The 26,887-nt window shown below is 41.5% G+C and overlaps 4 protein-coding genes and 1 pseudogene across 8 annotated transcripts; 4 read left to right on the top strand and 1 right to left on the bottom strand.

Annotated features, from left to right (window-relative positions):
* Positions 1 to 491: 491 nt before the first annotated feature.
* Positions 492 to 2,684, bottom strand: LOC104776278 (PLASTID TRANSCRIPTIONALLY ACTIVE protein 6, chloroplastic). Its single transcript, XM_010500313.3, has 6 exons — positions 2,177 to 2,684; positions 1,999 to 2,067; positions 1,787 to 1,891; positions 1,420 to 1,539; positions 1,031 to 1,120; positions 492 to 928 (listed from the first exon to the last, which is right to left on the bottom strand). Exons 1-6 carry the CDS (start codon positions 2,660 to 2,662, stop codon positions 812 to 814), a joined length of 987 nt encoding a protein of 328 aa, XP_010498615.2. The 5' UTR covers positions 2,663 to 2,684; the 3' UTR covers positions 492 to 811.
* A 12-nt stretch (positions 2,685 to 2,696) lies between these two features.
* LOC104778812 (ubinuclein-1) lies at positions 2,697 to 7,993 on the top strand. Of its 4 annotated transcripts, none has more exons than XM_087501189.1 (14): positions 2,697 to 3,412; positions 3,961 to 4,047; positions 4,211 to 4,303; positions 4,401 to 4,477; positions 4,767 to 4,893; positions 4,968 to 5,333; positions 5,684 to 5,765; positions 5,852 to 5,964; positions 6,058 to 6,141; positions 6,279 to 6,404; positions 6,672 to 6,800; positions 6,894 to 6,944; positions 7,092 to 7,202; positions 7,299 to 7,993. In XM_087501189.1, exons 1-14 carry the CDS (start codon positions 3,170 to 3,172, stop codon positions 7,686 to 7,688), a joined length of 2,079 nt encoding a protein of 692 aa, XP_087357315.1. In that variant the 5' UTR covers positions 2,697 to 3,169; the 3' UTR covers positions 7,689 to 7,993. The 4 variants fall into 4 exon arrangements, with proteins under 4 accessions (XP_087357315.1, XP_087357320.1, XP_087357312.1 ...); XM_087501194.1 differs by having other exon boundaries at positions 2,926 to 3,412; positions 3,967 to 4,047; XM_087501186.1 differs by having other exon boundaries at positions 2,953 to 3,412; positions 5,849 to 5,964.
* A 144-nt stretch (positions 7,994 to 8,137) lies between these two features.
* LOC147946704 (putative pumilio homolog 20 pseudogene) lies at positions 8,138 to 9,281 on the top strand (annotated as a pseudogene).
* A 623-nt stretch (positions 9,282 to 9,904) lies between these two features.
* LOC104778814 (uncharacterized) lies at positions 9,905 to 16,823 on the top strand. The gene is made up of 13 exons (XM_019243587.2): positions 9,905 to 10,492; positions 10,933 to 12,160; positions 12,459 to 12,677; positions 12,764 to 12,987; positions 13,390 to 13,464; positions 13,638 to 13,709; positions 13,798 to 13,896; positions 13,998 to 14,069; positions 14,141 to 14,255; positions 14,558 to 14,626; positions 14,808 to 15,126; positions 15,295 to 15,406; positions 15,529 to 16,823. The coding sequence occupies exons 1-13, from the start codon at positions 10,346 to 10,348 to the stop codon at positions 16,444 to 16,446; spliced, it is 3,669 nt and encodes a 1,222-aa protein (XP_019099132.2). The 5' UTR covers positions 9,905 to 10,345; the 3' UTR covers positions 16,447 to 16,823.
* Positions 16,824 to 17,020: 197 nt separating this feature from the next.
* LOC104776280 (NAD kinase 2, chloroplastic-like) lies at positions 17,021 to 21,232 on the top strand. 2 transcript variants are annotated; one of them, XM_087501154.1, is made up of 8 exons: positions 17,021 to 17,421; positions 17,660 to 19,501; positions 19,616 to 19,698; positions 19,818 to 19,959; positions 20,059 to 20,283; positions 20,383 to 20,457; positions 20,605 to 20,706; positions 20,869 to 21,232. In XM_087501154.1, exons 1-8 carry the CDS (start codon positions 17,176 to 17,178, stop codon positions 21,070 to 21,072), a joined length of 2,919 nt encoding a protein of 972 aa, XP_087357280.1. In that variant the 5' UTR covers positions 17,021 to 17,175; the 3' UTR covers positions 21,073 to 21,232. The 2 variants fall into 2 exon arrangements, with proteins under 2 accessions (XP_087357280.1, XP_087357278.1); XM_087501152.1 differs by having other exon boundaries at positions 17,059 to 17,421; positions 19,616 to 19,737.
* The last annotated feature ends 5,655 nt before the right edge of the window (positions 21,233 to 26,887 follow it).

Below are 26,887 nucleotides of genomic sequence, written 5' to 3' on the forward strand. Positions count from 1 at the left end.
GTCCTTAAATCGATTACTGAATTGGTGTATTTTGTTTTATTTTAGGTGTCATTCCAAGTACGTAATTCTTGTAAATTTACAAGAAACGTAAATACTTTGTATAAGAAAAAAAAAAGAGAAAAATAACTGAAATTGGTTAGTTAATGTTCGGTGGTCACAGAATGGGCCGATGGAACTACCCACAAAAACATAACTGCTCTGTCGGCGACGTTGACAAATGTCATCCCACTCACGTGAAATCCCAATCGACCAAACATTATACCGTCCACGTGTCGCTTTTGAAGTCATGTTGATGTGATAAATCACATCGAGGATATTATATAACAAACTACCTACCGTTTTAGTAAGATTCGTATCCCCCAAAAACGACACGCCGGCTAAGATCCAATAGCCATGCTGCGTACTGACTCAAGTGTTTATCACACCACCATCCCCACTTGCAAACACTTTGTTGTTCCAATCTTGGATATGACAATATCTCCTCACAAGAATAATACCAAAGCCATCATCATTAATCAATTGAAAACTTGAATTAAATACCTAAAAGTTTGCAAAATAAGCTAGCTTCTCTAGTCATCGAATGTTATAATATACTCCATCCAACTTGCATCTACACACACTTTCTAGAGCCCAAACCCATATCATCTAATAACGCATTCAACACTGCTGCTAGTGAAGTACCCTGAGGTCAAAAAATTTGTCTACTATGGAACAACACATCTTCGACCTTTCACCGTATCATCCATTAACATCACCTGCTCTCATATTCCATCCCGGGGAGATTTTTTGTATCATTGTCTCTTCGGGGTTTTTAGAACCAATTCGAGACACTGAAGTCTCGTAGCTTCCTGAGATGTTTCTCCATGTCTTCTCGGGTCTTGGTCCACTCTTCCCTTTCTATTACCGTTGTCGGATCATCTCTTTCCCCCTGAAAGAAGCAAAATCAATAAACATAGGGAGAAGATGAGTAAAAAGCTTAGGTGAAGGATTACACACTGCCAGATGAAATGATGTGGAAACGAAAAGCTACCGCATGTATGATTTTAAAGGAAGTTCCATTATCGCGTATCACGAGCAAGTCATCCTTCCTATCTCTTTTTCTTCCTCCCGGAACTGTCACCTGAAACAATCTAAAACTTTAACATGGGAAGGAAGATTGTCTTCACAGCTTTGGCCTATGCACAGTGTTTCAAGAAACTCATAACTCAAGCTATATAAAATCATAACTAGAGGCAGATATAGGACTAATGTAAAGCAGCATTGTATTAGTGTAATAGCATGAAACATATACGGCTAAGGGAATATGTCAAAAACATCAAGAACACCCAATTGGTTACGGTCGAGGTTTGTGCTAAGACTCGGAATGAGAACCTGGTCATAATGCTTAAATAAAAATTTAAAGGTACAAATCGGTCATACCAGAACTCTAGCTCTGGTGATTGACTTTGTCATGGAATCAATAACATAGATCTCTTCAAGATCTAGCACAAATTCTTGGTCGTTTGTTCTTCTGTTCCGGTAATGCTTTGTCAAGAAAACCTAAATAACAAATAAACATGATAAAGACAACTTGTAACAGAAACTGTAACTACTAAACTAAACTAAGTAGTTTCGTGTTGTAATCATCCTTAACGAGTTATATAACATATTCCTGGTCAGGATTCCCAAACTGTTACCAAATTAAAACTAAGTGCTTCCTTGTTAATACATGTTGCTCAAGAATCCCTTCATCAACAACCTGATGGTTTTAACATCAATGTATGGGACAAGGTCCAATATGTTGTACCTTGGATATCTCCCTCTCAGATTTGTACAGTGGATCTCGGGGAGCATCAATAGGTGGTTCAGTGACATTGTAACATCCATAGTCACTCATTGCACATCGAATATACTGTATTGTAACAAAATTAACCAAGCCATTATTAGCACCAAAACCAAATTACTGATTGATAAACCTTGGATGTAAAAACAACAACTGGTAAGGATAAAATGACTAACCTTTTGAGGCATTGGAGCAAGAACTCTCGGAATTGAGTAAATATCTGTATCCGGAGGAGTAACATACATCTGCAGCCACAAAACAAAACGAAAAACGCCGTTTATAGTTGAAAAAAATGAACTCAATAACTAGAGAAACCGAATAAAACGAGCAATTCGAGTCATTGAACTCACACACCTCCCTGAAATCATAAACATCGTTATCTGGATCAGGCGGTTTTCTGATAAAGAAATCACAATCCATCAAGCTGATTTTATGGAACTCGTCTTCGTTTATCCTGTAATCCACCACCATATCCGAGTCCCATCCTTGGGTCGATATAAAGCTCTTGCTCTGCACAAAAGCGATATCTCCGTCACCACCACCGCCTGAAGCAGCTATCGCGGCGGCCAAGGGGTCGTACTCTACGTCATAGTCCTTCTTGTTGTCAACTTCCTCCACTTCCTCGTCATCCATATCGTACTCGTCCTGTCCACCTCCATCGCCGTCGACGTCGTCTACTTTAACGATGATACCACGTCCGCGGCGGGATTTGAGTGTTAGAGGCGCGAAACAACCGTCGTTTCTGAATGACGCGAATTGCCGCTGCGTGGCGGAGGGAGACGGTGGTTTTAAGGTGAATGAGAGTAGAGATAAGGAAGGAGAAGCGGCCGAAGACGCCATGGGAAGGAGATAAAAGCTCACAGAGAGTGTTCTAAAAGCTCACAGGATTAGATATTTTAAGAATATTATCGGTTCGGTTTATTTTCGATTCAGATAGATTCCGGTTCGGATATGTTTTGGTTATAAAGACCAGAAATTTGTTCAGTTTTTATCAAGATTAGTTTAATTCTAAATTAGGCGATTTGATATATGTTATTTGGTATTTTTTTAGTACAAGATTATAATTATATTATTATATATAAGAAATTTCGGATATAATTTTTATTCTAAATCGGTTTTAGGTTCGGTTTGAGGTTTGAGGTTTGAGGTTTGAGGTTCGGTTCGATTCGTCTCCTTCATTTTTGGTATCCCGCGCAACTTTCTTCTTCATCTCTCTCTCTCTCTGAGTTTGAGTTCTCTCTAAATCGATTCGGCCAAATTCACTTCTCTTGATTGGTGGTTCAGATCGTGCCGTCTCGAATTCGGGGTTGAGTAGACACTGGATCACTGACCCGACCCGAATTATTAATGTCGGAAGTGAAGGAGACGGGTGGGGTTTCTATTGGCGGCGAATCGTTGAGAGCGTCGCCGAAGGTTCTGACGGCTGGTGATCGGAAATTACTTAAGGTGGAGCTACGGCCAGGGGATACGACGTATGTTTCATGGAAGAAGCTTATGAGGGATGCTAGTAAGGTCAATGGTTCATCGGCTTCGGTGCCCGATCCGCCTCCTAATGCTAACCCTAACCTCGAGTCTCGAATTGCACCGCCGGTGAGTTTGATGTTGCACGAGATGGTTGTACTCGGATATATAATATACGTGTAGGCATTATTTGTGTGTGGGTTTCGTTTCCTGCTATCGGATTAACCATTGTTCTTGTTTCTGGGAGCTGTGTCTTCCATGTTAGGGTTTTATCCAGGAGCTTTACTAATTTTACCGATTTTTCAGATTTGTTTGTTGGGGAAAATGCTTGAATTGGTTAATTGGGTTGTATGCTGTGTCTCTAAAGTTCAATAAGCAAACTCCTTAGAGGTTTGGAACTTGATATATGATCTTTGGCGTCTTTTCTGATTGTTAGCTACTTTAGGCGAACTTCATTGTTATCAATGTGAACATGCCATCAATTGTACTTGATCTCGTAAGGAATTTGGTTTAGTTAGTTGCAATGAGACTGAACTAGGCAATTAAAGCATGTAATATTAGATTTTCATTTCGAGAAGGTAAGAGTATGCTTGCGGCTTCCTCACAGTTTATTCTTCTTACCCACACAATATGGGCTCAAATCATTGTCTTCAGCTGTGTTTACATATCCAATGTAGGGGCAGCCAGCAGAAATTGAAACGAACGATCAACCTCATTCTAACCGTTTCAACGCTGTTATTGAGAAGATAGAGAGGCTCTATAAGGTATGCTACTTTTTTGTTTAAACTTAAAACGCTTTTCTTTTGGAGATTGGTTGTGGTATCTTTAATTTCTTACATTCACCAACATTTTGCATACCATGGATTAGCACTGTTGCATTCACACATCTTTGAATAGTGTATGCTTACGTAAGAAAATTACTCTCAGGGTAATGATAGCAGTGATGGGGAAGAGTTAGACGGTGCTCCTGACGATGATGAGTATGACACTGAAGATTCATTTATCGATGATGCCGAATTGGTTGGTCTTGGATACCTTCATATGTTTTTATGCGGGGAAAGTGTTTTTCTGACAGCTGACACATCATATCTTTGTTATCTCACTCTATTCCTGGCAGGATGAGTATTTTGAAGTTGATAATTCAGCAGTTAAACATGATGGATTTTATGTCAATAGAGGAAAGTTAGAGCGGATGTGAGTTTCTTCCCTCTTTTCAATATCTGACGTCTCATTATCTGTGTTCGCTTAGTCACTTTCCATTTACTCAACCATGTTTAGAATAGGCAATGTGTCGTAAGTATTTGATGGTCGAATATGGTTGGGAGACTACTGCCTCAGTTAATGTCTATAGCGTGATTGGTATCGTTCATATAGATGTAGGTTCTTATAATGATAGAGTAAGATTTTTTCTCAGTTTCACCTAAATATATTCTATTATATTCCATATATGAGTTATCTAATTTCCGACTCTTTTTTACAACAGAGAACCTTCGACAACATCTAACCAGCAACCCAAAAAAAGGCGACGCAAAGATCCAGCAAAACCCTTTGGTGATGCTGTTGACGTATCTGATAAACACACCAAGTTGTCCTTAACAGCTAGGGGAAAGGTACCATCAAATAGATAACTAATTTGTTTCGGAGTTTGAGTCCGATGACTGATTATGCGAATGGTGACGTCCAGGATCTGTCAACGGCTTCCGGGTCCTCTATGAAGAGAAAGTATAATGTCGCAAGGAAAACACAGGAGCCACCTTTGCCTTTTGGAGCGCAAGATGCGAATACTTCATTATCTCTGGATGATGTGAAGCATTCTGATAGAGCAAATCATCAGAATAAGAAGGACACATGTCCCAAGTCAAAGGAAACTGGATCCTCTAGTGCCCTTCATCAGAAATACAGCAACAAAGGCTTACATCAACAATCTAAGTCCCTGCCAGGAAAATCTCTGCCCAATGTTTCTGCAGAGGCAACAATAGTCCGCCAGAAAGAAAACAATGGTATGCATGAGCTGGCAAATGCAAAAAGCAGACAATCTAGTCAAGCGTCTGTAAGTACATTCCAACTGTGTCTTCAATTATATAGCATACACTCAGTTGGTCGGTCTCAATTCTATGGTACACATGTAATTTTGGGGCCTGTCATGTTACATCCCCGAAATGATTGCCTTTAGTCTCTGTGACTTAATAACGGTATGTTATTGCATATTAGATCGTATTTATGTGCCACGTTATGTGGCTGGCATCCATTTAAGGGTTCTGTAGTAGTTTTCTTCTCTAGTTTCCATCTCGGTTCTGGGAGGTTTTTCTGTTTCATCTTTGCTTCCAGTCATTTTTCTTACCACAAAGTTCACATCAAACTCACTTTGTAATTCTGCAATAACCTGTTTCTTTTACTCAGAAAAGAGATGGTTCTAATGTGAAGTCTAAAATCTCCATCCTCGAGAAAGCCATAAGGGAATTGGAGAAGGTGGTTGCCGAATGTGAGTTTTAATATTTTTCAGGTGGATCACCAACTAAAATAGCATTTGGTAATTTTAACTTATAGTAATTTATGATTTATAAGCAGCAAGGCCTCCTGCTATCAATGAGAATCAAGAAGCTGATACCTCATCCCTGGCAGTTAAGAGGAGATTGCCAAGAGATGTAAAACTGAAACTTGCTAAAGTTGCTAGGATAGCGGTACTAAAGCTTTTCTATTTGTTCTTCTCACTTTATTGAAACTTTTAATGGTATGAGAAAAAACTAAAGACTAGAATGCTTTTGTGGAAGCAGGCAAGCCAGGGGAAATATACGGCAGAGTTAATCAACCGTCTTATGAGCATTGTCGGTCACCTAATCCAGCTTAGGTCACTAAAGGTAATTTTTTCTATCTCCTGTATACTGAGTCTGTTTAGGTTCCAGTTGAAAACTCTTCTTTTCAGGTAAAAGTAAACAAAATTTGGGTTTCTGAGAGAAGTTAATGATCTTACTCTTCGTAATGCTTATTGTTGCAGAGGAACTTGAAAATCATGATTGATATGGGCGATTCTGCAAACCGAGAAAAGGATACTAGGTTCCAGCAAATCAACAATGAAGTTCTCGATATGATAAAAGCGAAAGTTTCTTTGATGGAAACGCAGGTTCTCTATCTCTTCTAAGCATTTCTTCCATCCATGGCTTTTCTATCTTATTAGATTCTTAGAAGTGCCATTAACATTGATGATTAATGGAGTTCTCTCTGATAAATGATAATGGTCTCCCCTGGCTCTTAATTAAGCCCTTCATTCTTATGTTTTCTGTGTTCCCGGTGGGTCAATCCGCCTTTTGTAGCCTGTTTACCTCCTATTAATATGTTGAGGCACCTGCGATATTTTTTAAATATCTTGCACTATCATTTTTTCGGACAGGAAACTAAACCAGAAGGTGGAACATCAGACGATTTTCATGACCCTGTAGAAAAGCCATCTTTGAAGAAGTTTGTCATGGATGCGGCGTTGGAGGATAAATTGTGTCATCTATATGATATCTTTATTGAGGTAATTATGACTTACTTTCGAATTTCTGCCAAGCAAAATCATTTATACCCAAAACTAGAGTCAAAATGGTTTTCCTGTTTTTTGGTATACCAGGGACTGGATGAAGAAGATCAAGGTCCACCAATAAGAAAGCTATATGCCAATGTAAGCTCTTCTCGGTTTCCGAATGTTTTGGTATTCGGCTTTTATTGCTTTCAACCTCTGTCTCATGTCTTAAATAGACCTAGGTAAAATTCCGAGGTGGTTTAATAGAGCTTCATATATATTCTTTTGGATTTAATCATGTTCTAGCTGGCTGAACTCTGGCCAAATAGATTAATGGATAATCATGGGATCAAGCGTGCAATTTGCCGGGCAAAAGAGAGGCAAAAAGCTTTGTTTGGGAACCTTGGGAAGGAGATGGTACTTAAATAGAATTTTCCTATTTTTTTACCTCATAGTCTGAGAAGAGCAGGAAGCTCAATTTACTTTGCTTGGTTATTTTCTGCTTCATTAAAGGATCAAACAAAGATGAAGAAGAGCAGGAAGCAGTTGGTAACAAAAACAGAGTGGACAGCTCAGCCCAACACGGAATCAGTGGCTCAGAGACGACAAAGTGGAGAGAAAATGACTGTTGATCCAAACGCAACCAGCACTTCCTTGGTCACCAGTCAAACTATGGTTGACAGATCAAATCAGCAGCATGAGAAGCTAAAGGGAAGCTTAAACTCGTGCAATCCTCCAGAAGAAACAAGAGTGGTCAAGAGAAAGACAACAGAGGGCATAATGGCAGAGAAACAAGTCGTTCTTGCCCTGAAGAAGCCGGAACATCCACCGACACGTGTTATCCCAGTTCCTCAGAATTTGAACATCGCACATACAACTCCGGACCTGAACTTGCCAAGTTGACCTCACGAAGGAGTTCTTAAAAACACATAGAAATGTGGAGACAAAGAACCTCCGGGCTCTTCCTTCTCTTGCATCTTCAGGTGGCACGGCATTGGTACTGGCGATGCGATGCCGATGCTTGGTTTTTAGATACGAAGCATGGTTGGTTTATAAAGATGTCCGTATTATCATATTTAGGTACTCTATTTAAGTGTCCTTTTTAAGTCCATTGTATAAAAGTTAACGATTTTACGAGCAGCTTTTACAACTGAAGCTTTTTGGATAAAAACCTAAAATAGTTGAAAAGTAGATTCCGGACTTTGAAATTGAATGTACATCAAATGACTTAACATTATTAAAAATGATTTTATACATGAATCCTTTTGACGCAACATGATTAAATAATCAATTTATTACTAGGGTTCCTTAACAGTTTGCAGGTAGTATAACTACGAATCACATTACTTCACAAATTTCAGCAAACTCTCCTTCTCCACGATTGCATTCTATAGAACTAACGTAGTTTTACAATGGCACACGCCGATCCTTTTTCAACGTCGACAATGTTCAATGCTTTGCACCATCTCCGTTTTGCCGGCGCAGGAGAATCCATCACAGAAGAGTATACGGCAGTTGCTCCTCCTTATCCGCGTGGCATCTCCGTCGTGATTCCTCCTCCGGGATTCACCTCATCATCTCCGTCGCATTTAACCAACTCATCCCTCGCCGCCTTAACTCATCAAGAATCGAAAATGCGTTCGCAATGAATCTTTGACGTAATGACTAATCAAGATGCGGCTCCGTTTAAAGAGATGGTCTCAAAGTTAGACAATGGCGTCGTTGCTGGCTTCAGACTCCGATCACTTCTTGATGATCGCAAGAAACAAGAACGGCTCCAGACGCATACAGAAACTTCTCGGGAAATCAGATGACGTGGACACCTTCTTCATCGACGCTATCTTGCGCTGCTTCTTCCACATCATCACCGACAGCCGACAGGTATGCGTCGTACGTGGCGAGACGGGCGATGATAGTTTTCGACAAGGAGAAGAAAGAAGCAATGTACGAGCGCATTCTCCACTACGCGTTCCACTTAGCGCGTGACCGACACGGTTGCCTCGCGCTCAACGACATCATAACCGACGCGGACGATCTTTACTACAGAAACAAGCTCTTTGACGTAGTCGCGCACAAGCTCTCTCCCTAAGCAACGACTCTTACGGGAACTACGTGGTTCAACAAGTGCTTAAACTGAATGACTTGCGTTGCAAGAACAACATCGTAGTTAAACTACGTGGCCACTGTGTTGATCTCTCGTTTCAGAGACGTGGGAACTACATTGTGCAGCTGCTTTTGGAGACGGAGGAGTCAATGGTTGTGGTGGTGGAGGAGCTTATGAAGTGTAAAGGAGATAGGTTGGTGAAGTTGGCGGGGAATGAGTTTGGGAATTTCGTGGTGGAAAAGGCACTAAGAGTCACGCAAAAGGAGATGTTTAGGACTGATCTGTTTTGGGGTTTGGTGCATAAGCTCATGCCTTATCTCCATCGCTTGCGTAGGCCTGGTGAAAGCAACATTGCATCAATCTTGGACTCGATATGTTATAGCCCGACTTGAAGTAGTAGTTAATTAGCAGTGAATTTTGATATGCTGAAAGTTTTAGATTTTATCTTTGCTTAGTTAGTTAATTCTTGTAAGGAGGATTGTTATTGACTCATTGATGATGGTAAATAAACCAAATTCTGTTCAAGCAATCGTGGACTTTCATGGCTCCGATCTGTTTTTTTTTGGGAATATATATGGTTCGACTCATAAGTCCATTAGAAGTTAAAATTCATATTCTTGTAATTACTAGAGTCTGGTCAAGCACTTTAATTAAGTTAATCTGAACGAAGTGAGAAATGATATGACAACATGCATACTCTTGATTTCAAAAATTTCTGATGTATCTATAAGTAAAATTTGTAATCAAATTATATATAAAAAAAAATACAATGGTGAAAAAAAAAACCTATAGGGAATGGGCATTTGACAAGAAAGTGTGAATATTTTCAACTGAAGTGATGCAAATTTGACACAAGAGAGAATTAGATCTCACTAGTTCTTTCTTTTAATAATCTGTATCTCTTTAGGATTATATTATCATGGAAAAAATGTTATAGAAAAGTTAAACAATTTGTTGACAGACGAAAAAAAAAAAAAAAACAAGAAAAGATATTAATTTATTTTAGATGAAACTGTGTTTATTTGCATCTCGAGGTTCTTATACGATTTGTATTGTACTGAATAAACATTTTTTTTATTTTTATTAATAATAAATCATATTCCCAAAAATCGTATCGCTGCTTCCATCGCTAGCTGTACCGGTTTCAATCTCAAATCCCGGGAATTGAAATTGTTTCTCTGTCGGAGAATCATCATCGACCTTTGTTCATACATACTACTCCTCTCGCCGTCGTCGCGCTCTCTTCCTCACCTATTTCCCCGATCCCATTTCAATCGATGTGTTGGTGGTGGTGGTCTCTATCCTACTGATCTACGATTGCGCTCCCATTTGGTAGCCTTTATGAATTAGGGTTTTTCTTCATATGCGGTGATTTGGATCGTGTTCGGAAAAACTTCTGGACACTGTCTTCGCTGCTAGATTTCGGATCATCCTTTTTTTTTTGCGAGAAAAAAAAATGGCAGCGCCAAGGCCGACGGGAGGCCAGGATCTGTTCGATACGTATTTCAGGAGGGCAGATTTGGATGGAGATGGACATATCAGTGGTGCTGAGGCTGTCGCTTTCTTCCAAGGCTCTAATTTGCCTAAACACGTCCTTGCTCAGGTTCCTTCTTCTTCGATATCTGCATCTGTTTCCTTCTCTTTTTTTTTTTTTTTGTTGCAGTATTTGTTTGCGATTTTTGAGGAAACGGTGGAGAATACTTGTAAAATTCGTATAGTTTTCGAATTGGATCTTTGATCTGTTGGATCGTTGGTAGTGAATGTGATGTAATTTTGTCTCTCTTTTCATTCTGGAGCTTTGTAGTCAAGTTGATGTGATTCTAATGAAGAATCTCCTCTTCGATTTTGACATATTCTGAGATTAGAACGCTAAAATGTGTTTCTGTTCACTCTACTGTTATCAAATTGCATGTAATGAGGGAATTCTGCATATTTTGAATTTTAACATGTAGAATAGAAAACATCTCCGGATATAAGCTCTTTTCTGAGATACAATTATTCTTTGGGTTTGTTAATGCTATAACTTGTTTTTATCTCTTGTAGGTATGGTCCTATGCAGATGCAAAAAAAGCTGGCTACCTTGGCCGAGCTGAGTTTTATAATGCATTAAAGTTGGTAACAGTGGCACAAAGTAGACGGGAGTTGACTCCTGAGATAGTTAAAGCTGCAATTTATAGTCCTGCTTCAGCCAATATCCCTGCACCCAAAATAAATCTTGCTGCAACACCCTCTCCACAGCCCAGGGGTGTTTTGCCTGCTACACAATCTCAGGGAGTTACATCAGTAGTGGCTGGTACGAGAGGACCTCAAACGGGTGGAACTATAGCCACCAGTAACCAACAAGTAGTCCCAGGCCAGCAGAACCAATTTACTGGGCTGCCTCCATCTCAGCCACAGCCACAGCAAAACTTTCAAAGCCAGGGAATGCCAGCTGGAGGGACTAATGCACCTCGTCCTGCGAACCAACCTATGCCATCTGATTGGCTCAGCGGGAGAAGTGTTGGCCCCTCTGGGAACACGAATTCTCAAATTCCTTCGGGTCAAAGTACATATGGTTTGACTGCACCTAACTCCACTGTTACTGCACCAACACCAGTTATGACACCTGCAGTAACAAGCTCTACTACAGCCAGACCCCAAGAATCATCTGCTACTTTCGGTGCTCGTGTTTCAGATGGTCCATCCAGTCAATTGGTGGCCAAGGATCCCAAGGAACTGGCTGCATCAGGAAACGGGTTTGCCTCTGACTCACTTTTCGGAGATGTCTTTTCAGTTGCTCCCACGCAGCCAAAACAACATACTACGGGAACTGCATCAACAATGGGCATCTCATCTGTTTCTGCTGGAACTGTCAAAGCCCCTGAGATCACACAGCCTGTAGTTAGGCAAAGTTCAATCCCACAACAGGGTTCATTGGGCCAGCATGCTGTTGGCGTTCAGAATCAGCTGACTGGAAATTCAGGGCAACCATATGCTCCCTCAGGTGTGGCTTCTGGTCCACCTGGCTCTTCTGTTGGAGTTGGAATTTCAGCTTCCAGTCAATTGGCCCAGCGTCCACCCCACCCCCACTCCCAACAACAACCCCGGCCCCAAGTTCACTCCCAACAACAACCCCGGCCCCAAGTCCACTCCCAACCCCCTTGGCCAAAAATGACTCCAGCTGATGTCCAGAAATATACCAAGGTTTTTGTTCAAGTTGACACTGATAGGGACGGAAAGATCACTGGGAACCAGGCTCGGAATCTGTTCTTAAGTTGGAGGCTTCCAAGAGGTAGGCTACACTTACTTTTTTGTTGCTTTCTCCGTTAACAGTGGTTCAATTTGAGCTTGTTACAATTGTGAACGGGGATTATAATATAATGGCACTTCTGAATATTTGTTTGGACCTTGATTAACTGCCATTTCTGGTTCGTCTTGAGTATTTACTCTTATGGTCCTCGTGTAGACTATATTATAGGTCGATAGAGATATAATGTTCGTGTAGTATAATTTGTTGAATTTTCTTTAAATTTTCCGTGGGGAATATTGCGGAATGTTTTATGTGGTCATGCTGGTCCTTGTTGTTACAGAGGCTTTGAAGCAGGTATGGGATTTATCTGATCAAGATAATGACAGCATGCTCTCCTTGCGGGAGTTCTGTATTGCGGTCTATTTAATGGAGCGTTACAGAGAGGGCCGACCTCTTCCTCCAATGTTCCCAAGCTCTATAATACATAGTGAGAGCATGTTTACCGCTCCTGGTCAATCTGGGGCACCGCATGGCAATGCATCCTGGGGACATCCACATGGTAAGCGATTGCACATACTGTATTACTTGCCTTTTTTTTTTTTTTTGCCAAACTAGGTTAATTCATTTATGTACCAAATATTGTAGGTTTCCAACAGCAACAACCTCCTGGGGCCTTGAGGCCACCAGCTGGTCCCAAAGGAAAGCCTCCAAGGCCAGGTCCTCTATCCTCTAGTGATGGAATGGTCCCGCCCACTCAGCCGAAACGTAAAATGCCTGAGTTGGAAAAACAGCTGGTGGATCAACTTAGCAAGGAGGAGCAGGAGTCACTCAACTCGAAGTTTGAAGAAGCAACTGCTGTTGATAAAAAGGCACTCTCTGGTTTCTCTCTGATTTTAATTTGTTAATGTGGTGAATTCCGTTGGTTATCGTGATTTCAAAAAAAAAAATTGGCATTTTTTATCTGAAGCTATCTTTTGCCCCCTTCTTATGGCATTAATATGAAAATTTGTGGATTTGCGTAGCCATAGTCAAGATTAGAAGATATTCTTACAATTTATAATTGACAGTGGCAGTCGATCTTAATTTCATTGGCATGGAAGATATTAAACTGCCATTGAGAATTATGAATAATTTATTTGTTTCTAATCGTCTTTTGAGTTTCCCTTCTCTATCACATCTCCTCCCAACCTTTTATTCATGTGATATTACTGGCGTAACTTCAAAACTAGTATGACTGCCTCGTTTTTAATTCGTGTGTGTTTGGTGTTTAGGTGGATGAACTCGAAAAAGAAATAGCTGATTCTAAGCAGAAAATTGATTTCTTCCGTGCTAAGATGCAAGAACTTGTAAGTATCTCTGCTTCTCCAGCTTGCTCGAACTACGATCAATTATATATGTGTTGTTTGATCTGGCCTTTTTTGAAGTAATCTCAAAAGTTGTAGGAATGCAGTTGTCTTCAGGTTCCTCCTACAAACTAACAATCAGTTTGGTTCTCTAACCTTTGGTTCCATGGTTATAGGTTTTATACAAAAGCAGATGTGACAACCGGTACAATGAGATCACAGAGAGAGTATCTGGTGATAAACGTGAGGTATAGAGTTTCTGTTGCCGAGCCTCTTTTGTGATCGTATTTAGAGATCCAGTTTGATTACCTAACATAATGAACATGTACTCCACAGCTTGAATCTCTAGCAAAAAAATACGAGGAGAAATACAAGAAGTCTGGTAATGTTGGCTCTAAATTAACTATTGAAGAGGCCACATTCCGTGATATACAGGTAGTGTAGAATTATCTTCCCAGGAGCATGCCTTACTTTGAATTGTCTGTAAGCTGGATGACCCCTTCAAAAATAATGATAAACCTTCCTTAAAATTGTAGGAGAAGAAAATGGAATTGTACCAGGCAATAGTCAAATTTGAAGAAGGCAAACTTGATGATAGTGTTATTAAGGTAAGCCACACGTGCTAGCTGGTTAATTGAATGTGATTTGTAGTTGTATTTTGCTGAAGGTTGTCTTGTAGGAGCGCACTGAACACATCCAATCAGGCCTTGAGGAACTGATTAAAAATTTGAATGAGCGCTGCAAACAATATGGAGTACGTGGGAAACCCACTTCTCTGGTTGAGCTTCCTTTTGGTATAGATTTACCCCTTCTCCTCTCTGGATAAAAATCACGCTTAGCATTTTAAATTTTGTGACCAGTGCCAGGAGTTGGTTTACCATACCTTTTTCTGTATAAGTTTAGAATCTATCAATATTCTTATATACAATCTTGATTAAACGTTGATGCTTATGTACTTAAGGAAACACGGTATATTTGGGGGGTTTATTTGTGTATTTTTGGCTAGTTGACAGAAGAATTTCTACCTGTACAACTGTATATCTGTAGTGTAATTAATTCCTTTGTTTATATTCATGGAATTATCTCTTTTTTACAGGTTGGCAGCCTGGAATCCAGGAAGGTACTGCTGATTGGGATGAAGACTGGGATAAGCTAGAGGAGGAAGGTATACTTGCTGTTTAGATTTAGATGTTGTTTTCAGATGAGATTATTGTGGAAGCATGGCTTTAGATATAATATCAATATGTTTCTATATATATTTTGGGTGACGTATCTTCCAAAATAGTTTTATGGATTTTGCAGTTGAAACACTTGAAACTCACATCCTATTTTTTCTTCACTTCCAGGATTTACCTTTGTCAAGGAGCTGACACTTGATATCCAAAATGTCATAGCCCCACCAAAGGAAAAATCATCAGCGTGGAAGAATGAAGTCACTGCCTCTACAAAAGAAGGTGAAGATGTTTTATCTTCAGATGCTGACTCCAAAACGGGGAAAAAGCAAAGCAGTGGTGAAGAGGCTTCTGAGAAGGAACCAACATCGGAGCAGCCAGAGGGTAAAACATCCGATATTAATGCCAGAGATAAAAACGGATCTCTGGATGACTCTAATGTTAGAAATGGTATTGAAGCTGATAGTTCACCCAGAACTAAAGATACGAGGAGGTATGTTTATTGTGCTAGTCCTAATGTGTTTTGTATTGCACCTTTCTTAATTGTGGAATTTATGCGTTCCCGTGAAAAGTACTGCAAATAGAGGGAAATAGGGTATAATATGGTCCTACAGAGCAGAATACATCTCAGTGATTTACATTGTCTATGTTAATTTTCCAGTGAAAATGGCCATGATGATGGTGAATCTACTGCTCCTGCTGGCAAAACTGTAAATTATGACTCTCACGATGAGACAGATTCAGTTTCAAGCTTCAACCCTGACAACGGAAAGGTAAACCAATTTGCACACCCCGAACTTTGGGGTTTGTGGCGTTCATATATATATACCTTTGTATAGCTACATGAAAGAATGGTTACTTTTTATGTTACTAACTTTTGTAATGTTTTAAGCAGGACAAGGATCATGAGAAGTATGACAGTGGTTTTGGCTTTGGATTTGGATTTGATGACTTCAGTATTAAGCCTATAAAAACCGGTTCGACCATTTCAAATGACTTCCTCCCTCCTAAGTTATCTATATTTGCTGATTCCGTCCCAAGCACACCAGCAAATGCAAACGACGTTTCCCCTGCAAAACCTTCTGTGTTTGATTCAGTTCCGAGCACTCCAGCGACGAACAATGCCTCTTACGCAGGACAGAGATCATTCTTTGATGACTCTGTCCCGAGCACTCCAGCTTATCCAGGCAATTTGTTTGCCGAGAAGAAATCCTTCTTTGACGATTCTGTCCCGAGCACTCCTGCTTATCCAGGCAACTTGTTTGCCGAGAAGAAATCATTTTTCGATGACTCTGTCCCGAGCACTCCTGCTTATAGCACGTCTGATTTTGGTGGGAAGCCATTTGCATCAGAGACTCCTCGTTCAGACAACTTGTTCCCAGGAAGAAGCCCCTTCATGTTTGACTCTGTTCCAAGTACACCTGCACACGATGATTTCTCTACCAACAGCTTCTCCCGCTTCGATTCATTCAACAGCAACAACAACAACGCTTTCTCTCTATCCCGCACAGACTCGATGCGTAGCACGAGCGAGCCTGACCCATTTGCATCCAGGTTTGATTCGTTCAACTATCAAAGATATGATTCCTTCAATGCACAAAGCTTTGATTCATCCGGCAACAACAACGCATCCGAGACACCTAAAGCCTCATTGACGAGATTCGACTCAATGGGAAGCACAAGAGACTCTGATTACAGTCATGGGTTTGGGTTTGACGACCATGACCCATTTGGTTCTACAGGACCATTCAAAACAACGACAACTTCAGCAGAGACACCACGGAGTTCTTCTGATAATTGGAATGCCTTCTAGTCCCCAACCAAGCCCACGTGTGTGACAATGAAGAATATGATCCACATATCATATACATTGCTGCTTTTTATAGTTGGAATTTACCAGTCGAAGAGTTATTATGTATCTTCCATTTCTTTATTTTCCCCCTTTGCTTGCTTCATTTTTTATTGTTAATATATAATTTTTTTTGTCTTTTCTTTTTAAGGATTATTCTTTTTTTTTTTGGGAGAGAGTGTCCTATTGTTCTTTGAGTAGCGTTCGTTTTCCTTGGGTTTCTTTGTTTGTTATGATGAATAATGGATTCTTCTTATTTGTCCCTGTGAAACCTTCTACTGTACCTTTGTAATCGTATGGATACTATTCAGATATTTGTTATACGTTAGATTGATTGGTAATAGCCCGTATTTATAATATGATGAGTTAAAAAACATTTTTATCAACATATCTCAAATCTAATCATATATATATATGTACATAATTTAAGAATTCTGGTAAAGCTGCTTGTTCATTCATATTTGTTTGGATTTGGGGCGCGTGGAGTGCACGCAGTTTGCTCAAGTGTCAACCGAGTCACAATCACAAAAGTGGGAAAGGGATGCACAAGTTTTTAATTGGAATTGGAAGCACTTCGGCCATGAAGAGGACGAATCCACGAGGTCCACCAAATTACTGCAAACTTCCAAAACTTGTTCATCATCTCAAAATATTATCCGCCACTCAGCTGAAGCGGTTTCTCGAGTTTCTCTCATGCTCCTATGCTCTTCTTCTTTCCCTTACCTCGTTCCTCACTTCGTCGTCATGAGTCGGCTTTCTCCCGCCACCGGAATCTCTCCCCGCCTCCACTTCTCCGTTGATTGGAGTTCCGACGGACGATTACTTCCGTTCGTGTTCAGGTTTCGGAGAAACGATGTCTCGTTTAAATGCCGTTTGAGATTTGTGATCAGAGCGCAGCTTTCTGAGGCTTTTTCTCCCGATTTAGGTTTGGATTCTCAGGTTACTTTCTTCTATCCACTCCACTTCCTTCTTCTTTGTTCCATCAAATTAACTTAAAAGAGAGACAGAGTTTGCGACTAGATTCTTAGGTTAGAATTCTGTATTCATCTTTGCAACTTCGGCTGCTGCGAACCTAGCTTATCGAATCATTTGCTGATCGGAGTTGTACTTTAATTTATTGATTTTGCTGATTTGTTATGAACTGGTCGACTGACTTCATTCACTTTTGATATTTAAGGCTGTGAAATCGCGTGATACATCAAACCTGCCTTGGATTGGTCCAGTTCCAGGGGACATTGCTGAGGTTGAGGCATATTGTAGGATTTTTAGATCAGCTGAGCGACTACATGGAGCGCTGATGGAGACATTGTGCAACCCTGTGACTGGTGAATGTCGGGTACCGTATGATTTTTCACCTGAGGAAAAACCACTATTGGAAGACAAGATAGTATCAGTGCTTGGTTGTATATTATCTCTTTTAAACAAAGGAAGGAAAGAAATTCTTTCCGGGAGGTCATCTTCTATGAATTCTTTTAATTTGGATGATGTTGGGGTTGCCGAGGAATCGCTTCCACCGCTTGCTGTTTTCAGGGGTGAAATGAAACGGTGTTGTGAAAGCTTACACATTGCCCTCGAGAATTATCTGACTCCCGATGATGAAAGAAGTGGCATTGTCTGGAGAAAACTACAGAAGCTGAAAAATGTCTGCTATGACGCAGGTTTTCCACGCAGTGATAATTATCCTTGTCAAACACTTTTTGCGAATTGGGACCCTATTTACTCGCCAAATATGAAAGAGGATACTGATTCCCACGAGTCTGAGATTGCCTTTTGGAGGGGAGGACAGGTAACACAAGAAGGGTTGAAGTGGTTGATTGAAAATGGATTTAAAACAATTGTTGACTTGAGAGCTGAAAACGTGAAGGATACTTTTTATCAGGCGGCACTTGATGATGCAATTTCCCTTGGGAAAATTGCAATGGTGCAAATTCCAATTGAAGTCAGGATGGCCCCTAAAGCTCAGCAGGTCGAGCTGTTTGCTTCTATTGTATCAGATAGCAACAAAAGGCCGATTTACGTTCACAGTAAAGAAGGTGTTTGGAGAACTTCTGCGATGGTTTCTAGGTGGAAGCAGTACATGACACGTCCGATCACAAAGGAAATTCCAGTCTCAGAAGAGTCAAAGCGTGGGGAGGTTTCTGAAGCTAAGCTTGGATTAAATGCTCTAGTATCTGGTAAGGGTGTAACTGATGAGCATACTGCTAAAGTCTCTGAAATCAATGAGGTTGATAGTAAATCTGCTTCAAACCAGAGGAAAGAATCTGGAAGCAATGAGGGAGATACATCTGCATCAGAATTTACGATGGTGAGCGATCCTCTTAGATCTCAAGTTCCACCAGGCAATATTTTTTCAAGAAAAGAAATGTCTAAATTCCTAAGGAGCAAAAGTATTGCTCCTGCTGGTTATCTTAGTAATCCGTCCAAAAAATTGGGAACAGTGCCAACTCCGCAGTTTTCATATACTGGTGTGACAAACGGAAATCAGTTTTTTGATATAGATTCCGTAAGAGGACTTGCGGAGTCAGGAAACTCCAATGGGACCCTTCTTCCTACAAGTTCTAAAAGTTCAGATTTTGGCAATGGGAAGTTATCAAATGGAAATGCGCATAGTTCTGATCCCACCAAAAGTATGTTGGACAACAGGGGAAATGGCATCTCTGCAAAGCCTATTGTTGTGCATCCTAGTGATAACTTAAGTCGCGCTGTAGGTTCCCATTCTATTCGAGAGTCACAGAGAAACAATAGTGGTTCTTCCTCGGATTCCAGTGATGATGAAGCTATTGAGGGAAATATGTGTGCTTCCGCCACTGGCGTAGTAAGGGTGCAGTCGAGAAAGAAAGCAGAGATGTTCTTAGTCAGAACTGATGGAGTGTCGTGTACAAGGGAAAAGGTGACAGAATCCTCTCTAGCCTTCACACATCCAAGTACTCAACAACAGATGCTTCTTTGGAAAACTACCCCAAAAACTGTCTTACTGCTGAAGAAGCTCGGGATGGAACTGATGGAGGAAGCTAAAGAGGTGAAAGTTTTGCTTTTTAAATCTAAATTATTCTTCTTTTTTTTTTCTGCATTAAGGCTGCCTGAATTTTAGGAAATCCATGAAAAGTTGTTGTTCTTTCAAATTTGTTTTTAGGCTGCATCTTTCTTGTATCATCAAGAGAAGATGAATGTTCTGGTTGAACCTGAGGTGCATGATGTATTTGCCAGGATTCCAGGGTTTGGCTTTGTCCAGACCTTTTACATTCAGGACACAAGGTACAAAATAAGTTAAGTAGACATCAGCGACGAATCAATCATCAATGGCTCAATTATGATTGGCTTTGTTTGAATTTCAGCGATCTCCATGAAAGGGTTGATTTTGTGGCATGCTTAGGGGGAGATGGGGTGATATTACATGCATCAAACTTGTTCAAAGGAGCTGTCCCTCCCGTAGTTTCATTTAATCTGGGGTCCCTTGGATTTCTCACTTCACATCCAGTAAGCCTTTTGACATATTCTATATCTTAACTATGTCTAAGTATTCTTGTTCTTTCGACAGCCTTTTTATATATATTTTTGTATTAATTCCATTTGTAGTTTGAGGACTTCAGGCAAGACCTCAAACGAGTCATCCATGGGAATAACACATTAGATGGGGTTTATATAACTCTTCGAATGCGTCTTCGTTGCGAAATCTATCGTAACGGCAAGGCAATGCCTGGTAAAGTGTTTGATGTTCTGAACGAGATTGTTGTTGATCGAGGATCCAACCCATACCTTTCTAAGATCGAATGTTATGAGCACGACCGTCTTATCACGAAGGTTCGTACAATAATTACATCTCAGTGTTTGAGTAAAAAGTTTCCCTGCATGGATGAAATTTCACTGCTTGTGTGTATTGACGAATAAATGCTATTATAGGTACAAGGTGATGGAGTTATAGTAGCCACTCCTACAGGAAGTACTGCTTATTCTACAGCAGCAGGAGGTTCCATGGTAAGCTATTCAACTCTTGCATTGCATACCAAAAATGAAGCTCAGTGGCATGTCTGAGAACTATCATGCCGTTCATAATATAATGTTTAGTGACGTGAGTGCGAAAACGTTTTCTATTTGACATTTAAAAAAATCCAAATATTGCAGGTGCATCCAAACGTTCCTTGCATGTTGTTCACTCCAATCTGCCCACATTCCCTGTCGTTCAGACCAGTTATACTCCCGGATTCTGCAAAACTCGAGTTAAAGGTAAAGACTTGTAACATAGTACTTAGTTAAACCTGTAGAGCTACACTATTTTCCTGTTAAGTAGTAAAACCAGTTAACCTCCCAAGAAGAGCTTATAGCTCATGGAGTGAGACGACAATGTGTTTGTTTGAAATGCTGAGAAATCCCTCTAAACGAAAACAGATTCCAGATGATGCTCGAAGCAATGCATGGGTTTCGTTTGATGGAAAAAGAAGACAGCAACTTTCAAGGGGAGATTCGGTGAGAATATACATGAGCCAACATCCACTCCCAACTGTCAACAAATCGGATCAAACCGGTGATTGGTTTAGAAGCTTAATTCGTTGCTTAAACTGGAATGAGCGGCTTGATCAAAAGGCTCTTTGATGATTGATTCATTCACCAAGCCATCAACCAACACATACATAAACATAGGGTAATAAGGTCTGTTTGTATTCAGCCATCTCCCTCTTTACTGTACAGAATAATTGAATACAATATTCCCAAGGGAAACCATTATAATGATCACCTTCTCGTCCTCGGTCAATTTTTTTCCCACGAATAATAAAATGATTAACAGTGTGAATACCTATATTATTTTTTTTTTTAATTTAATGTTAAATTATATTCAAAAGAAAAATAGAACTGTTTTACAACTTGTGCAACTTAGATTGAAAAAGACAATCAAATTGAGAATCTCTTAACCATACATCCTAGCCACGAGATTGTAACCAAAGCTGAAACACTTCATCATAACGCCGATCACCTAGTTGGCCAATAGCTAAGAGTTGATCCTTAACTTGTCGATCAAGCCACTCGATTAGTGCTGATGCAGGCTTCGGCGCATCACCATGGCGACGTCCATTTCGCTCCCTCCAAAGCGTGTAAGTGACAGCTTGGAAAACATACCGGATGAGGAATCCCTCCACAAGTGGGAGGTGTGGGTTTGAAATATAATCAAGAAGGATAGACCAGACAATAGTGTAGTGCGCCTTAAGCAGACCTTTAGCAAGAGCTGCCCAGACTGCAGAGGCATAGTCACACACAAAAAACAAGTGATCCCTTGTTTCCATGGCAAGTTGACAGAAAGGACAAGTACCAGCCGACCCCCCGTTCCAAGCAATCATACGCGCCCCTGTCGCGAGCCGATCAAGAGTAGCCAGCCATACACAGAAGGAGAATTTTGGAGTCGCATGACCAAACCAGACCCCCCTATGCCAGGCTACCACATGTGTTGTCGTACGGATGTGGTTCCAAGTATCCCTAGTACTGAATTTGGGACGAAACACATCATTTTTCCCACGCCAGAGTATTCTATCTTCGCCCTGCTGCCGGTTTTGACCGGACTGAAGCAAAGCAGCCTCAATCGCTATTTGATGATCTGCTCGGGGACGTCGGCGTCTCCATTGAGCCCAGGCCGCCGCTAGAGAACTCTGCCAAGGTATCCCAAACTCCACGACACCTCCATCCCCCACAACCTCCGCAAGCATCCCCATTCCAGACCAATCGTCAAACCAGAAAGATATGCGTTCACCATTACCGACTTCGACCTTACAAAACGTTTTAGCCACGTCTCTGTATTTCAGGAGCTTTGTCCAAATCCAAGACCCAAGAGAGGAGGTACTCTTCACTGACCAGAAAGAGGCGTCCCGTAACAAATTGGTATGCGACCATTTGACCCACAGAGAGTCTCCATGAGATACTAACCTCCATATCAGCTTCAGACAACAAACCTTGTTTGCCTCATGGAGAGATCTTAACCCAAGTCCGCCTTCCTTTCGTGGCTTACACACCACCGCCCAAGCAACCTTTGCCTTTCGCACATTCATCTCTGCACCAGACCAAAGAAACGCTGAACACATGGAGTTAACCTCCGCAATACACGCACTCGTCAAGCGATAGGCTGCCATCCAAAAATTGCAGACACTCCAAAGAACAGAGGAAATCAGATTGAACCGACCAGCAAAAGAGAGATAGCGAGCTGTCCATGAACCAAGTCGTTTTCTAAGCTGCTCCACCAGCGGCAAACAGTCAGCAGAGGTGAGCCGTTTTGTGACTAGAGGGAGTCCCAAATAGCGAACCGGGAGTGAACCAACCGCAAATGGGAAACGCTATGTGTCAGGATGGTCTACATTACCAGCCATATATAGTGTTGATTTCTCCATACTAATCGACAATCCTGACATTTTAGCAAACTGAGTAAACACGGTGACAATTCCCTCTATAGACCGTATCTTGCCATCCGATAAAACCATGAGATCGTCGGCGAAGCTTAAATGGGTGAGACCAAGATTTTTACATCCTGGATGGAAACCAAACACACGTTCACCGGCAGCCTTGTCTAGGAGCTTAGATAGGACATCCATACAGATGACGAATAAATACGGTGAGAGAGAACAGCCCTGACGAAGACCCCTAGAGCTTCGAAAAAAACCAGCCAGCTCACCATTAACTTGCACTGAGAACGAAGCTGTTGTAACACATAGCATGATCCAGTGGATGAACAAAGGAGGAAACTGCAATGCAGTTAGAAGCTTGGACAGAAAAGACCATTGAACAGAATCAAATGCTTTGGATATATCAATCTTGATAGCACAACGACCAGAGAGGGCCTCCTTATGATAATCTTTTACCAGCTCAGTAGCAAGAAGCACGTTCTCAATCAGCAGACGATCGTTGACAAAAGCAGATTGATTTGCAGACACATACTTAGGCAACACCCTCTTGAGCCTGTTAGCGATGATCTTCGAAATTACTTTGTAGAGCACATTACAACATGAGATGGGGCGATAATCTTTCATTTCCATAGCAGAAACCTTCTTAGGGATTAAGGCTAGTATTGTAGAATTTGTACCTTTGGGCAAGAAACCTTTGGCGAAGAAAGATTGTACAGCTAAGACGAACTCAGTTCCCAACAGATCCCATGTCGTTTTAAAAAATTCGGAGGTGAAACCATCAGGCCCCGGCGATTTGTCATTCGGCATTGAGAAGAGAACCTGCCTCACTTCCGTACCAGTGACTTCCCGAGTTAAAAGTTGTTGATCAAGGCTAGAACAGCGGAACGGCAACAGGTGCGCAAGCTCATCAACTGTGGATCCCTCAAACTCACTGGGAATGAACTGCAAGAAGTCGCTAAAGTGTCGTACTGCCTCATCCTTAATCTCGTCAGCATTTGTAACCACCCTTCCATCAACACAATGGATCTCCTTGATAGAATTTTGTGCCACTCGAGTTGCAGCTGCTCTGTGAAATGCTTTGTTGTTCTTATCACCGACCTTCAACCAGTGTAACTTCGACCGCTGCTTAAGAAATTTCTCTTCTAGGCCCGCCAAATGATCCCATCGAAGATAGGCTGCATTCTCCTCCTCCATCTTCAGTAGTGACGGATTAGTCAGATTTGCCTGCTGTTTTTGACATAGGAGATCAAAAGCTTCCCTCGTCTTCAATACCAGATTACCAAGACGGCGCTTAGCCAGGGAACGGAGAGCTGGTTTGAGGGCCTTAAGTTTCTTGGTGAACCGAAACAAAGTTGACGTAGACAGAAACAAAGGTGATGTGCCCTGCCAATAATCTCTTACTAGCGGGAGAAACTCCTCCATCTCAGTCATGACATTGACAAACTTAAAAGGTTTACGCCTACGACCTTGCGTGTCACTCTGCACCATAATCCGGCAGTGTAAATGATCTGAACAACCCCCTGCTGCAAAAACGTTGTAAGCTTGCGGATACATCCTTGCCCAAGTGGCATTCACCATCACACGATCAAGCTTTTTCAGAATTAAGTCATCTTCCCGCTTATTACACCAGGTAAAAAGTGGTCCCTGCCAGGCCAGATCAGTGAGGGAACAATGGTTAACAACTGACTGGAAATCCCGCATTCCTCCAGTGATTGTCGGATTGTCATCGACTCTCGAATGTTCCTGCATATCTAAGGTTTCATTAAAATCCCCAAATAATATCCAAGGCTTATTTTGGAAAATAGGGGAATCATAGTGATGTCTTATCTCCCGCCATAACACTTTACGAGCCTCCACCGTATTTAAACCATATATGAACGAACAGAAGAACTCCTCTGTTCGAGCATCAAGTTTTACTGAGCACGTTATCATCTGCTCACTTTTATAGAAGGGATCCATCCTCACATCATCCTTCCATAGCACCCAAATACGTCCCCGAGGGCTATACTCATAGTTCGTTAAGACTGACCATCCAGGAAACATCCGACTCCCCAACCGCTGAGCCTTTCTTTCCCGAACCCGAGTTTCCAGCAAACACCCAAACTTAAACTTATTACCCTCCACCCACTGCTTGATAACTGAATGCTTAGAGGTTTTATTCAAACCACGCACATTCCAACAGAAACCTGACATTAATGGTTGATTTGAGACTTCTTACTCTGATCCCTAGGAGGATCCATAGCAGAAAGAGTAGGAAGGGTTGAGTGTTGTTTATTGACTGATTTTGTTCCGCGAAGTAAATAAGTCCTCACAGGCACATCGGAATGTTGGCCATGTTTTACCACAGCTCCTGCATCTCCTGTCTGACGTATGGTGACATTGGAGGCATCAGAGCAACTGACAATGGATACCGCCCCTGCAGTCGTTGCTGTTCCCGGTTCAATCTCCGCTGACAGCTTTGTTGCTTACCCCAAAACAGAGTAGGAATTCTTCAGCATAGAGACAACACCAGGATTAGGGGCTGCTGATTGTTTTCTCGGGCTGAGACGACTTGTTTTAGGGGTGACCCATTCCTCCCCCGGTGGATCCTCCCCTGGGATCGGCGAAGAGGCTGTTTGAATCTGCGGAATCTCAACTACGGCTAGTGGCAGACGAATCTCACCAGAGCTGGACGGTGGTGGAACTCGCTTATCATTGGCAGTAGCCTCATCCCCCGCATCCTTATAGGTGGACGGCGGCAAATCTTGTTTTTCAGGCGCAAAGACCTCATCCCCCACAGCCTTAGTGGTGGGCTGCGGCAAAACATGCACATCAAGAGCAGAAACCTCAGAGGATAAACAAGTTGCAACAAGATGACCCCATTTCTTACAACGAGAACATCTTGGTGGTAACCAAGGGTAGCTATATGTTATGACAGATTCCAATTCCCCCTCTTTTTCTCCCGTGAAAACATACTCCCGAGGTAACTCTTTAGACAAATCTGCGTGCACCATAACTTGAGCCTCATCAAACGAGGTACACGCCTCAGTTTTTGGATGCAACCTAATAGGCTGACCAACCGCACTGGAGAGAAACTCCAAACCCTTGTCCGTAAACAGAGTTGGAGGAACATTCTTAAGAGTAACCCATAACGGAATTGACGTCATGGCCGGCTGAGCTTCCTCAGCAAAAGGTGACCACTTAGACACAACCATAGGGAGATCTGTAATATTCCACATTCCACGGTTCAACACCCGGTGCCTGATACCTTCATGTTTAATGCGAAACTTAACCGTAGATTCATTGACTGCGTAAACGTCAATCAACGATGTCCGATCCCCAAGTCGCCATATCTTATTCACGATCATGTGAATCTTTCCCACATGTGGAGCTTTAGAGTTTAGAAACTTGCCAATCACAAAATCCTCCCATAGGGGTTTTGCACCCGAAAAAACCTCCTTCGGTACCACCACCCTCTCCTTCCCATCTATCGCCAAAACCTCAAACTTTTGTTTAGTGAAACATCGTTTCTGAGCAACTTGCAGGAACGAACGTTTTCCTTTTACGGTAGGTGGTATCATAGACGAGACCACCTTTGAACCCTCCTGAACGTGACTATTCCCGGAGGAACTCTCAGCCAAATCCACCACACCTTCTGCACATCCTTCCCCCTCGATCCTCCTCCTCACCTCTGAAACCTCCTCCTGCGGCAGATCAGCCGCAAGCCGTCGCGGAGAGGCCTCTGACGGCATCAAACTTGATGAGAACGCAAGAAAACCCTAGTCGCACTTTTTTTCGCCCTTGCCACGTCAGCCAAAATTAATTCGTTCAATTCCCGTGAATACCTATATTAGATATTGACCTCATTCATCTTTGCCACTTTAAATTATGAATTAAGAGAAATTTTAATTTCCCTAATTTTAGTAAAAACCATGTGTATTCAAAAAGAACAGCAGAGGTCATCATCAGTCACCAGTATTCTTTCTTTAATTTTTATGTTAAATAGCTTATAATTTCTTTTATACGCATCATGTTGTGATTTTGGA

The sequence above is a fragment of the Camelina sativa genome, chromosome 3 (genome assembly GCF_030686135.1).
Source record: "Camelina sativa cultivar CO46 ecotype springtype chromosome 3, ASM3068613v1".
NCBI classification, from domain to species: domain Eukaryota; kingdom Viridiplantae; phylum Streptophyta; class Magnoliopsida; order Brassicales; family Brassicaceae; genus Camelina; species Camelina sativa.

What these genes read in the sequence shown, in the direction of transcription:
- LOC104776278 (XM_010500313.3), bottom strand. Translation starts at nt 2,662, where the DNA reads ATGGCGTCTTCGGCCGCTTCTCCTTCCTTATCTCTACTCTCATTCACC. An exon ending in ATGTTTATGATTTCAGGGAG is followed by an intron (nt 2,068 to 2,176) that starts GTGTGTGAGTTC and finishes TTGTGGCTGCAG; the next exon opens with ATGTATGTTACTCCTCCGGA. An exon ending in TTGCTCCAATGCCTCAAAAG is followed by an intron (nt 1,892 to 1,998) that starts GTTAGTCATTTT and finishes GTTACAATACAG; the next exon opens with TATATTCGATGTGCAATGAG.
- LOC104778812 (XM_087501186.1), top strand. Translation starts at nt 3,170, where the DNA reads ATGTCGGAAGTGAAGGAGACGGGTGGGGTTTCTATTGGCGGCGAATCG. An exon ending in AGTCTCGAATTGCACCGCCG is followed by an intron (nt 3,413 to 3,960) that starts GTGAGTTTGATG and finishes TATCCAATGTAG; the next exon opens with GGGCAGCCAGCAGAAATTGA. An exon ending in TCCAGCTTAGGTCACTAAAG is followed by an intron (nt 6,142 to 6,278) that starts GTAATTTTTTCT and finishes TTATTGTTGCAG; the next exon opens with AGGAACTTGAAAATCATGAT.
- LOC104778814 (XM_019243587.2), top strand. Translation starts at nt 10,346, where the DNA reads ATGGCAGCGCCAAGGCCGACGGGAGGCCAGGATCTGTTCGATACGTAT. An exon ending in TATCTGGTGATAAACGTGAG is followed by an intron (nt 13,710 to 13,797) that starts GTATAGAGTTTC and finishes TGTACTCCACAG; the next exon opens with CTTGAATCTCTAGCAAAAAA. An exon ending in TCAACCCTGACAACGGAAAG is followed by an intron (nt 15,407 to 15,528) that starts GTAAACCAATTT and finishes TGTTTTAAGCAG; the next exon opens with GACAAGGATCATGAGAAGTA.
- LOC104776280 (XM_087501152.1), top strand. Translation starts at nt 17,176, where the DNA reads ATGCTCCTATGCTCTTCTTCTTTCCCTTACCTCGTTCCTCACTTCGTC. An exon ending in ACGACCGTCTTATCACGAAG is followed by an intron (nt 20,284 to 20,382) that starts GTTCGTACAATA and finishes ATGCTATTATAG; the next exon opens with GTACAAGGTGATGGAGTTAT. An exon ending in CAGCAGCAGGAGGTTCCATG is followed by an intron (nt 20,458 to 20,604) that starts GTAAGCTATTCA and finishes CAAATATTGCAG; the next exon opens with GTGCATCCAAACGTTCCTTG.